The 13,097-nt window shown below is 43.4% G+C and overlaps 1 protein-coding gene across 6 annotated transcripts in view; it reads left to right on the top strand.

The window, feature by feature from the left end:
• The window catches only part of PUS10 (pseudouridine synthase 10), a 57,326-nt gene extending 46,330 nt beyond the window's left edge, over positions 1-10,996 (top strand). For 5 of the 6 annotated variants that reach the window (XM_014595060.3, XM_059719588.1, XM_006273746.4 and 2 more), the window contains 7 exons: positions 2,461-2,517; positions 3,430-3,506; positions 3,594-3,649; positions 3,787-3,904; positions 5,230-5,372; positions 8,232-8,331; positions 10,600-10,996. In XM_014595060.3, the coding sequence (XP_014450546.1) occupies positions 2,461-2,517; positions 3,430-3,506; positions 3,594-3,649; positions 3,787-3,904; positions 5,230-5,372; positions 8,232-8,331; positions 10,600-10,638 (590 nt within the window). In that variant the 3' untranslated portion in view covers positions 10,639-10,996. The remainder of the gene's footprint in view (positions 1-2,460; positions 2,518-3,429; positions 3,507-3,593; positions 3,650-3,786; positions 3,905-5,229; positions 5,373-8,231; positions 8,332-10,599) is intronic. The other variant, XM_019500739.2, reaches the window with a different exon arrangement.
• The last annotated feature ends 2,101 nt before the right edge of the window (positions 10,997-13,097 follow it).

Genomic DNA, 13,097 nt, shown 5'->3' with positions numbered 1-13,097 from the left:
TCCCGTAGGTTCAAATGGATCTAGTGTGTATAGTTTTTTATTGCAGGCCATGGAACACTTAATTTATAAATGAAAGCTTTTTTTACAAAAAATGAATTATCAGTTAATGGTGAAAATATTAACCACCTGCATTGGTCTCAAAATGTATCCTTTCCCATAGAGGTGCACCGATACATGGGTCCAATATTGGATTGGCACCAGTATAAAGAAAATTGATTATATTGGAAATCAGCCTGACGTGGCTGATAATTTTGCGATAAATGCCTGTGCATATGCACAGCTGCTGCACCACACATAGGCGTCAAGGAGTGCAGCATGGCAGCCTGGAAAGCTGTATGCAGCTGGTAAGTCTGTTGTGATGGAAGGGGAGGGAACAGGTGTGAGGAGGCAGATAAGTGCTCCCCGCAGTAAAGGAGGGAGTGGGGCAGGGGCTGGGGCAGGTGCTGCCCAGCCAGGGTAGAGCATGGGACAGAGCCGTGGCTCATCTGGGGGGCATGGGGAGGGGGGTAGCTCCTGCTCCTGCATGCATCCCAGGAGGGCACTGGGAGGGGGGAACCTGGATCTGTGCAGGGTAGGCTGCAACTGCAGGCTGGGGCCAGGGCTGCACCTGGCTCTTTCTGGCACGTTCGGGGGGGGTGGTCCATGGCTGTGCTTGGGGTAGGCGGTGGTGGCGCTGGGAGGGGAGGCTATGGCAAAATTTGGGGTGACTGCAGCCCCCCCTCCATTGCCTCCTCCCAGTGCCGCTGCCCATCCTGACTACTTCCCAGCCCAGTCCACAGCTGCAACCCACCCTGTCTTGCCCCGCACAGATCCGGGGGTACACACCCCACCCCTTGCCTTCCTGAGGTGTGCACAGCAGTGGGAGCTGCCCTGTGTCCCCCAGACGAGCCATAGCTTCATCCCACGTCCTGCCTCCCCCCTGACTGGACAGCACTTGCCCCAGCTCCACTCCCTCCCTCACCATAAGGTCCTTGATCTGTCCCCCCCACCCCTTTCCTCCCCTCTCCTCTTCCACCACAACAGACTTAGCAACTGCACGCAGTTGTATCGGAAATCGGATCAGTATTGGCCAATATGCCTCCTTAAATTTGGCTATCGGTATTGGCACCCAAAATCTCTATCGGTGCACCCCTACTTTCCCATTGCACTATCCAGTGTGAGTTAAGCATGATCGTACTTGTCAAATGACAAATGGAGTTTCCCTGCCATCCAGAAACACTGGTGCCTTGTCTCTGTCTCAGGCACTCCTGAATATTTTCTTGGGCACCCATTTTGGTTTTAAACTCTATTTCTGCCAAGCAGCACTTTGAATGCATTGACACCCAAAGCTCCTCTGCAGCAACAGAGTCCTCCTTTTAGTCGGCAGAGTTATTCCATCACTGCCAAGTGGGGTGACGTTTCTGCTGCTGTTTGGCAGCTGGTAGCTGACGTGTAGCTACCCCCATGCCTTCTCCCGCTGCTGCGTTCCTTATAACAGCTCATGCCTTCACTTTGTGCACTTCGTGATCTGTGGCACAGCCCCTGCAGCAGAACCTTGGGAACCCATTGGGTCTACCCAGTTTCTGGCAGATCAGTGACTGTGGCTGCTGTCTGTCAGGAGTTTGTGGGCAGAGCAGGGTGAGTCTAGACAAGGCCTAAAGAATAGTTCATTTTACAGCATGCTGAACCCCCAGGGGTAGAGTGCAAAGCCCTGGATGTTAGTGTTGAAAAAAGATGTTTCTCCTTTTACTGGACACAGTGCCAATAAGAAAGTACCTTCTGATTTTTACTGTTGCTGGTCCCCACAAACCTGGCAGTTAAAACTGAGGAAGCCATAGCTCTCCTCCTGGCTCCCCCATACAGGCTGGAGAGAAATTATTAGCCTATCTGGCTTTCAGGGTTCTCTGCAGAGAGATTCCCCAAGCTATTGTCATATCCAAAGAGTGATTTTTTTTTTCCATGTTCTTTCTAGCAAGGATGGAGGTGTTACTGTCTGGGCCAAGGTTAACTGGAGAAAGGATCTGAGGAAGTAAATTAAATATCAAGCTAATCAAATCCATGTCTTGGAAAAGACGATATACAGGGGTTAAGAATGGACTTGAAGTTCCTCTTGGCCAAGTGTATAGCTAACAAGCAGACATCTTTAGGGGTCAGGAATTCCTCTGATCCTTTGCAGGCTGCTTGACTGGGGTCAGGGTCTGGGGTTACTAGGGAGGAGCATCCCTTTCAGGATTGAATTGATCCTTCAGACTATTTGTCAAAGCTGTGATGCATCTCCTTCAGGCAGAAGGAAGGTCTCTCTTCAAGAAACCAGAGGCACAGTCTCCAGCTTTGTTGAAATATATGGCAGGCTCTGTTTCCTAAAATTATTTTTCTGGAAGTCTTACAAACTGATTTAGAAAGAAGGCAGTCCACCTTTTAAAAGGTATACAGTGCTTTCAATTTTAGAATCACATTCCATGTTCACTTCTGTTTTGAAAGGTTTTAATTTTTCATCCTCTGGAAGAGAAGACGTGGATGTGAGAACATTAGGCAAAGGTAAGGTTGGAAAAACCCCAAAAAATTGGTGCCCCAAAGCTACCCAAACAAACTGCTGTTTGGTGACACCAGCTTTACTTTAAAATTGTATGTTGCTAACTTTAGTGGCATGTATGCCTTTAACAGAAACTGATGCTCTTTCATGAAAATAAGACCTTTCCATAATTTTCCTGGCAGCACAAATAGAAACATTTAGAAATCAATAGTTTGTAAATGTTTTCCTTTGCATTTCCAAATTTGAAATGATTATGTCTTACTAATTCCTACACTGTTTTCTGTTGTGTAATTCTGTTTTGAACCATTGTATTTAGGAAAAATGCCTGTTCTACTTTCTGGGCTAAGTTATTTTATTTAATCAGTTCTGATAGAACTTCTAGCGGCCACTGGCTTTCAGCTTTGCAGAAGCTACTTTAGTGAAAAACAATTAAAAAAAACCCTTAAAAAACTCAAAGAGCTGTTCCAGACACTGTCTGATCTGTGGTTTGATTCCAGGCTTCTCATATCCTGGGATTGTCTCTGGCTCCAAGTACAGAAAGTGCAGTCATTAAAACAGATGTTTAGTTGAGGGAACGGGATTTAACATAGTCTTGCACCTGGGCATTGGTGTAGGTGATGGAAAATAAGCTAATTAACTTTTTTCTTATTTTATTTTTTAATTAGCAGAGACTTGTACAAGATGCCTTCTGGGAAGCCATAATTTGCACTTATTGCTGATGCTTAGGTTTAGTAGCCAAAAATGTCCCTTGTTCCTTTCCTGCCATCTGATGGCTCTGTCCCTGTAACCCATAAGCCCTAGTCATGTTTGCATAGCAGGAGGGGCATTTTTTTCACATCTCCCAGCCTTAATGCACAAATCGAAACAATAATTTAGAACAGCATGTTTCTATGTTTTATCATTGTGCACGTTGCCAGGAAGGCCCTTCACAATTGAGCTGGTGAATCCTCATAGAGTACAGTTTACTGCCGAGGAAATGAAGGGACTTCAGCAGGTATGTTGTTCACGTGTCAAGAGAGTCAGAAAATGTGCATTCTCTGGAACAGGGCAGTCTTCTTAACCCATTCTTTTTTTTTAACAGAAGATTAATAGCTCATCAGACAAAATACAGGTTCGAGATTTGCAGCTGGTCACCAGGTCAGTATTTGTAATCACTGGGAACGGATTTATAAAAAAAATAAAATTAAGCTGGAGGTGGGGAGGGGCTGGCAAACATTCTCACTTATGCTATTCTCTGACATGTTCTGTGTGCAATTGATTTTTTTTTTGTTTAGAGAGGCAATTGGGCATATGAAGAAAGGTGAGCAGGAAAAGACAAAGACCTACAGTGCCTTACTTTGGACAGACAAGTCAATACAAAAGGAAGATATTGCATTTCTAGATGATGTAAAGGTATCTAGGTTTCCTTTTTAGTTTTAGAGAGTGCCTGTCCTAAGCCAGGGTAGACTTTCTTTCCATGCCTGTTTTTCTGTGTTTCTGTTTTGTTGATTATGGGTTCCTTTGATCCTTTTGTTATACGGACTGTACTATTCCATCTCCCCTTTGCTGTACCTTTTGCACTGCTAAGTCCATGTTTCGCTAACATACAGTCACTGTTGTTTTGCTTCTCCTTCAACCAGGCTGACAAACATTATTGGCCTAAAGGAAGGTAGATCTTATACTAAATATCAGTTGACAGGAAATGCATTTAGAGGCAGAAATTTCACCGTGTGCCCTCCACATTACTTTAGTAATGTAAGGGAATGACAAGCAGAATAAGGAGAAGACTAAAGCAAAACTTAAGTCTCTTGTCCAGCCCCTGCTAAAGCTGCTTTTGGGCCAGTAAGAACAAAGCAGTGTTTCTGCAGAATACTACAAACAGAAAGCCTTAGCCAAGTACTTGGAGTAAAGAAAATATTATGATTTCATGGGAATTGGTCCAAGTGTCATTCAGGGATGCACATGAGTTGGACTACTTCCAGGTTCAGATTTTGTCATATTGCAGCAGTGCCAAAGGAAGAGTATTCTGTCAGGTAGAGTATTTTGGAGTAGAAACTACTTTTATTTAGTGTTTATTCCAAAAGTTATGTATATTTTGGCATGAGGCATTAAAATGGACGAGGCCAACTGCTGCAAAACAATTGCTTTTTATCGCAAAAGAAAAAGATGCTTCCAAAATCAGTGCCTCTCTTTGTAGAGGGAAAGTCCTTGAAAAGAATGAGATGAGATCTTTACTCATCTCAGCTCTGCTTTCCATTTCTTGTGTGTGGAGGGTTGGATGTATTTTAGACAAAAGCCTTTGATTTTTATTTTTTTTTTTGAGAGTGCCCTGAGGCTCTCATTGAGTGTGTAAATCCTGGAGTTATTCTAGCAAGAGACTATGGAGATTTCAAGGTTATTATTCCTCCGCATTTCTGGTTTTCCTAGCTTGCATTCACATGAGGCTGTCTCAGTACGCTTTTAAGACACGGTTGTCATCCTCCTCTCCCCCCCCCCCCCACCCCCCCCCCCCAAATATATTTGGAGGGAAAATTAAAGAAGAGCCTTTAACTCTCAAAATGTATTCTTACAAAGGTGCCTTAGAGTAAGAGAGAAAGCTAAGTGCTTATGTGTGTTTCTGTGTGAGTGTGCATGTATATGTGCTCATGTTTGTCTGTGTGTGTGGGAGGGGAATATTCATGTGTGCATGCTTGGTGTTTGAACCATTAGTTTATTCTTTTTGTTAAATCTTTCAATAGGAATTAAAACTTGACCAAAAAACCCCTCTGCGAGTTCTTCACAGAAGGCCTCTAGCTGTAAGAACTCGTGTCATTCACACCATGACATCAGAGTACATAGATGAACATCATTTTCGTCTGAATCTGAAAACACAAGCTGGGACGTATCCTTTAGACCAGTAGTTCTCAACCTTTTTTTGTACCAGGACCCATTTGTAAACATTGATGGCCAATCCCAGCCCAGTAAATAGTTCAAATAGAAAACAGCCCCCTGGCTTTGTCAGTGCCCCTCATTCCCGACCCACTGCCCCCCACCCCCAGGCCACAGGGGGTGCAGCACAGGGGGCACTCCCCTTCCTCCCCTCTCAGATTTTGTGCACTCACAGTGGGCATGGAGCTGCAGCCTGGCTGGACCAGCATGGGCAGGACTCACCTGTGGAGAGCTGCAGAAACTGCTCTCCATGCTGTTTGATTGCCATGTGCATGTGCGTGCACACATGCATGTGGCAGCCCCTCACAGGCTGGAACTCTGCCAGCCCGAAAGGGGAAACCTGCAGTTTCCCGTGGTTTTCTCCTTTAAAAGAGAATCCATTTTTTAATTTTACTGATCCATTTTTTTAAAGTTTGTTCACGACCCTTTCATATATTTTAGCAGCCCGCTTTTGGGTCGCAACCCACAGAAAACATTGCTTTAGACTTCCTGTATAATTAATTTAAAAAATAAATCTGTGTTGAAGTAGTAATTCAGTCAGTGTTGTTTTCTAGTGGTGCCCTTGGGGAAAGCCATTTCATCCCCAAAGGTTTGTCAGACACCTCTCCTGTCCATACAACTGCTTCAGTAAAACATTTGCTTGAATAAATCCTGCTTCTTGGTACCATTGGAGTGAATTGTTTCCATTACAAACTCCCGTGTGTGGTTTGGCCTCAGAGATGAAACATGCATGTTTTTAGCCCAGAAATGCAAACTTGGATATACAAACAAAACAAAACACAATTGTTGTTTTAAAAAATCAGTTTCAAGGTAGATGTGAGCAGCTGAAGTGCACAGCTATATATGCAATTCAGCTTTCCCTAGAATTGTTGTTTAAGGATGCCGAAATTCAAGCCTTGGGCCCTATCCTAGGTTGGGAAGATAGAACTATACATTTTAGTTGCTAGCTTGTGGCTCTGCCTGCATTTGCACTGAATTTTGGGCAGCGTTTGACTGGTGTGTGCCCACTTTTTTAGCAAGTTTTTAAAGAAAATCTTCATATTGAAGATATGACCCAGTAGCGCTGTTCATGGTATGTGTGTAGCATATTGAAATACACACTGTCCTGAATGCATAGGGGAAAAAATCTCAGTTGTGCTTGAAAAATGCTCTTTTAATTTATCCTTTTGTTTCTAGGTCTTATTTGGACCTTGAAACATTGTGATAATGTACATGGCCAAGGGTTCGATCCAGCTCATTGCCATCAGTGGACATACTGATGTTGGCATTGATAAATATAACATAGGACTTCAGATGTGCTACAAAGATGAAGCATAGTTAGGAATAGGTGGCTTTTGTTAGAGCCTTAAAGTTATTTATTTTTTATGATTTGCTGTTTTCCCAGCTCTTAAGTTCTGACATTTCTTGAAAGGAAATTCAGCAGCATGACTGTCATTTATCTGAGCAACGGCTGCATAAAACAAGGAACAAGCCCCAGTTTTTCCACCCTAATGAATACACATTGGGATGGAGTGTGGGTTGTTGCTATTATATGTTAATAGGTTTGCAGTTTTGTAAAAAAACACTACCTGGTTTTAAAAGGAGCAAAAAATATGTAGCTTTCAGCATTGCAGTTGGGTTTCAGAGTAAGGTGCTTTTTAAAGACAGCTATTGCACTTCCAGGTAACCGCAGGGCTCGGTCCTTGGACCGATACTCTTTAATGTCTTCATCAGCGACTTGGACGAGGGAGTCAAATGTACTCTGTCCAAGTTTGCAGATGACACAAAGCTATGGGGAGAAGTGGACACGCCGGAGGGCAGGGAACAGCTGCAGGCAGACCTGGATAGGTTGGACAAGTGGGCAGAAAACAACAGGATGCAGTTCAACAAGGAGAAATGCAAAGTGCTGCACCTAGGGAGGAAAAATGTCCAGCACACCTACAGCCTAGGGAATGACCTACTGGGTGGCACAGAGGTGGAAAGGGATCTTGGAGTCCTAGTGGACTCCAAGATGAACATGAGCCGGCAGTGTGATGAAGCCATCAGAAAAGCCAATGGCACTTTATCGTGCATCAGCAGATGCATGACGAATAGGTCCAGGGAGGTGATACTTCCCCACTATCGGGCGCTGGTCAGACCGCAGTTGGAGTACTGCGTGCAATTCTGGGCGCCGCACTTCAAGAAGGATGCGGATAACCTGGAGAGGGTCCAGAGAAGGGCAACTTGTATGGTCAAGGGCCTGCAGACCAAGCCCTACGAGGAGAGACTAGAGAAACTGGACCTTTTCAGCCTCCGCAAGAGAAGGTTGAGAGGCGACCTTGTGGCTGCCTATAAGTTCATCACGGGGGCACAGAAGGGAATTGGTGAGTATTTATTCACCAAGGCGCCCCTGGGGGTTACAAGAAACAATGGCCACAAGCTAGCAGAGAGCAGATTTAGATTGGACATTAGGAAGAACTTCTTCACAGTTCGAGTGGCCAAGGTCTGGAACGGGCTCCCAAGGGAGGTGGTGCTCTCCCCTACCCTGGGGGTCTTCAAGAGGAGGTTAGATGAGTATCTAGCTGGGGTCATCTAGACCCAGCACTCTTTCCTGCTTATGCAGGGGGTCAGACTCGATGATCTACTGAGGTCGCTTCCGACCCTAACATCTATGAATCTATGAATTCCCAAATCAAATTTATAAGACATAACCTGTGCATCTTGAAGGATCAAGAACAGAAACAGGCATTGGTGTCTCTGCTTAGATGTTTCTAGCCATATCCTTTTTGCCTCTGTAGATGAACTGTGCCAGTCACATTATGCCCACATCCACTTTCCCTTAACCAAGGTCTAGCTACATTAAAGAGTTTGTGCACGGAGATTTTGGAAGAACAAAGCCCAACATTGGATCCCTGCTGAACACAACTGCTGACATTCTGGAGCTGGATGTGGAAGTAAGCTGTTCATTATGGATCTTCTCTGGGGGGCAGCAGCACAGTTGCATTTGTACAGCTGTATAAGCTTTCTTGCTCTGGCCTAATTAACATTTTTGACAATTAATGCAAAGGAGGATGTTACTACAAAATAATGGAGAAAGTTCAGCCATACCGGGGGGCCAGCTATTTCCATGATGTCATACAGGTCCAAAGCTGAAGTCATAAGTGTTTGGCACAGCTGCAGGATTCTGCCTTCCTGGAGGCTTTTGCAGCACAGGGGCTTATCAGAGAAATTTTCTGGTAGACCTGTTATCCACAGAACTGTGTCAATAGCCTTAATGGTAAATAACCAGATGGACATGGAGATTCAGTTTTTCTTACACCAAAGGTAGCCTCATCAAATCAGGAGTTATTTACATAGGTGGCACTGTGAAAAGGAAGGCTTCTGCTGAAGTTTCTTTGGCTGTTGAGAAGATTTTGCCAACACTGGAAACAAGGAATCATCATAAAATGCATGTTGGAAAGTTGGTTTTTTCCCCCGTTTTTAATTACCTGATCATAAATTCCTGAACCTCTGTCGCAAAGGAAACCCACAGAGTAGTTATTTGGGAACAGTTAACTGCGGAGAAGCAGTGGGAGCCCTTCGGAGTCTCTCATTCAGTGGGGCCAGCATATCAACATTTGTATTTGGGGAATTGCAGCCATTCTACAGGAATCTTAAAAAAAAAATAAAAATCCTTAAAATCTATTATTAAAAACAGTGTCCTAAATTAACTGTCTTGTATTTTTGATCTTGGGTATTTTGTTTTAAAAAGTTGGGAATTAAAGTGTCTTTTCATTGTGTAGAATTTCAAGTAAAATTTTTGAGCCTTAATTGTGAAAAATGATTGATTCTGTGGGAAGTCTCAGCTGTCCCTAAAGACTGAATTACATCAAATTTCTTACCTCTTTAACTCTGAAGTAATTATACAAGTTTGGATTTCATATTTAAGTAATGTTAAATGTTTAATGTTAAAATCAGATATTTTTAATGTCAAACAACAAGTATTGAGAGTTTTTACCTTGCTGATATGTAACCCTGTAACGTTAGCCCATGCTTGTGTGAGATTTTCTGTGACAAGATAAAATGTTGTCACTTTTCTTCATATTCCTCTTGTTGAGGGGAACAGGGTAAGGAAAAGAGGCTGCAAAGGCAACCTACAGATACTGCTGAAAATACAAGCCACTTATACCAGGCTGCAGCTGATAAGCATCGTTCTTATGCTGATAGATGTCAGTGCAATTATTGGACATAACTATGAAAGATGTCCAGGGACCTGGAAATAATTAGTCATTTTGCTAATAATGCATTTTAGCTTCACATAAGAACCTAATCCTTTGATGAAGATGTAGATTAGGTAAGGAGTAGGTATGATTAATTTAGGCAGCCTTGAAGCCAAGGTGTTTGATGTGCTGCATTGTGACCCCTGCTTTGACAAATGTCTCATACTTCATTAGTGTAGGATGTGCTGCCTATGGAACAGAGTTGACAACAATTTTACACCTACAGGGAATTGGAGTTGTGGCCTCAGTGAGGCTAGGGGAGAAAGATAATCCAGGTTCCATTAATTATTAGACTCACTGCTGATAAAGTATATGTCAAATATACTCTGTGCATTTTGACCAGAAGTGAGGACTGTTAATTATCTGACGTACATAATAGCAAATGCATAATATTTGCCATCTTATTATTTGAATGCCTTATTCAGAAGTCAGATTTGGAGAGAGGAGTGATTGATCTCTATTCCTGCCCTGTCCACAATCCCATAAGAGCCCATTGTTTCTGCAGTGCTGAGAAGCACTAATAATACCTAGTCACACTTAAATCGCCACGCTTCATCTACAGAATTAACTCCTCATTGTGGTGAGCGGAGCCAGATCACATCTCGGCTGTAGTGTGGGGCTGTCAGCAGGTCAATGTCAGTGCATCAAGATATGGAAGAGCTAGTGTAAATGCTAGAAATTAAAATTGGATTTTAATTTTAAAACCTAAAGTTTTTGCTCTTCAGAAACTTGAGGGGCCACCAGAGAAAAGTGGCTGTGTCTTACCACTGTCTATTGGTATGGTCCCCTGCCTTCATGTGCTTTGTTGTTTTGCTGGGTGTCTTCAGGAACGTTTCTATCTTGTTACACTGGTGTTGTCCTTGATTAGTATTCAGGAAGTTCTAGTGACATGTCTGTAGGACACACTCCCCCTTCCTGCCTGGGCTCTCCTAATCTTGTGACTTTTATTTTCTTCTCTTTTAGTCTGTTGATGTTGACTGGCCTCCAGCCCTGGATAATTAAGAGTCTTTCAAGTTGAGAAGAGGAAGAGGAACTGGTTATAGCCTGAACTGTGTACAGTACAGTAATTTGCTTATCCATTGCAGAGTATTTTTTTGAACAATTGGATCATGTTGATCCAATAACTTTTAGCATGGTTCTTTACAAAATGCTGTATTGATACAAGTGAATATGTTTTTTGTTTTTTAAAGATTTTACTTAGAAGTGCACGTCATAGAATACATGTACCAATGATGTACTTTGCAAGGTATACCAAATACAAATTTCTGAATACTGTTTAAAACCTGTTGGTTGAAAAATAAAAGTAGTACTCTTCCTGAAATTAGAAAGAAAAATAAACATATTTTTATATTGGATGCTATCATCATCTTTCTAGGTATCTTTATCAGAGTCAGATCAACTGTTTATAAGCCCAGTTATCAACATTTTTTAAAGGCTATTCACTTTTTCAGGATTGGACCCTGAGAAATCCATTGTTAATAAGGGACAGCTTGTGAAATCAGTCTGTCTGCTCCTGAAATTAAGGTATAGTTTCAATATATACAGGGGGCAATAAAATCTGTCTGAATATGTTTCAATAGATGTCTTTATTAGAACTGGTGACATTTTTCCCCAAGGAAGAATGTTGATTTTTCAGTGAAGAGAGAAAAAAAACCATGAGAATTTTTGGCAAAAAACTGTTTTTAAAACTGAGTATTTCTACTCGGTTTCTAATTGCAGCATGGGGGAATTCCTGGCTGTGGAGTGGGAGCATGGTTCTCTAGCTCCACTGGTTAGGGTTCCCAGCTGTCATGAGGAGACTTTTTCAGGTCCAGTGTACACTTAAATGTTTTTGTTTTGTTTCCCACAAAGTGAAATGGCATCAGCAGGAAAGAGGGAAGGCCCATTCCCCATTCTCCAAAGTGAGCGCATAGGGCCCTCTCCAGGAAGCTGGAAGATTTGAGTTCAAATGCTCCCTGGCAGCAGATGGAGTCGAGCTTGGGTCTGCCATACTCCAGCCCAGCGTCCTACCCATGAGGCTTTTGGATAACAGAGCTAGTTACCACCATCTTTTTTTGTGTTTGGGCTCAGAGTGTGCCTGTCCCCACACAGCCTTGCCTGACAAAAGTGGCATTTGTGAATCCTGAGGCTTCAACATGAGAGTGCTGAGCATGCTGACTACTGTCAAGATTTAGGTAATTCTGCATCAACCCAGCAGCACAAACTAGGTAACTAAGGGGGCGTCACTGCCAGAAACTCGAGAGACTTTTAGGTGTCTAAACTCTTGTGAATGTAGTCCTTGAATCCTTTCAGTGCTGCAGACTTGGTGGATGTTACCAGTGGGGGAACAGCAAGAGATGAATTTAGATCTACTTTTGCTGTACCTACAGTATGTAGAAGCATACGCAGAATTCTCCACGTAACTTGATCAGGACTCTACTCTCCCTCCTTCCTTTCAGATGTAGGCATAAAAATGTCCTTTCATGTTGCAAACCAAATAGAAAATTAAATGACATGTGGCCTTGATAAAATCATGAATAAATAATTGGCCAGTCTGTTTATTTTAGTGATGGGCAAATGCTTTATGGATTTGTTTCTTCTCATATGAAGCACTGAGGAATGCTGATTTCAGTTGGGAGGAATTAAGGGAATTTGGAATAATTAAAAGAGGCTTTTGAGAAATGTGTCAGGTGTTGGGCAAGACATGTTGCGCTTTGTCTGGAGTAGGGAAGAACAGTGCAGTGTCGGGATAGAAATAAAGGTCATTTTTATACTGGGCTTTAAATGTCAGGATTCCACGATGAAGCAGCTCCATTGCAAATGGAGGGCCAGTCCTCAGCTGCTGTATAGCAGGCTAACTAACTTGAGTAGGGCTCTGAAGTGCTACTTTGCTATTTGGAGCAGATCTTTCACTCTGCCCTGGATTGGTGGTCAAAGCTGTGTTTAAGGGTATAGATAGCTGTAACAGTTGCATGGATATCAAAGGATGCAGATTTACACTGCGATACAGGTGTAGCAGAACTGTTGCCACTTGAACCCTGTTTCTCATTAGCTGGGCTCTGGGGTTTCCGTTTCCCGCAGAAAAACACTGATTTCCCCCTTTACAGGAGAAAAACACAGATTTTCCCCTGTGAAGCAGGAAACAGTGGGTTTCCCCTTGCAGGCTGGCAAAGTTTCAGCTGGCAAGTAGCTACTTGGGGCTGGGGGGAACAGGAGAGACAATCAGAGGCAAGGGCGCCACATACACATGTGTGTGACACAGCTGGCAATACAGCCAGGCAGGGTGGTGGGAGCAGCCCCAACAGCTGGATACAGGTAAGTCTATGGGTGGGGGCGGGATTGAAGGGCTAGGGCTTGGGGACTGTCTGGAAGGAAAGGGGGGGTGGCGGGGTATGGAGGGGATGTGGAACTGTCTGGAAGCTTGGGGGGAAGGGGGTGGGGGGGGCATGCCCATTCACTGCCCCGATGCTAGGGTGCGCTAT

Source organism: Alligator mississippiensis, chromosome 1 (assembly GCF_030867095.1).
Source record: "Alligator mississippiensis isolate rAllMis1 chromosome 1, rAllMis1, whole genome shotgun sequence".
Classification (NCBI taxonomy): Eukaryota; Metazoa; Chordata; order Crocodylia; family Alligatoridae; genus Alligator; species Alligator mississippiensis.
This window is presented reverse-complemented; position numbering and strand designations above follow the sequence as displayed.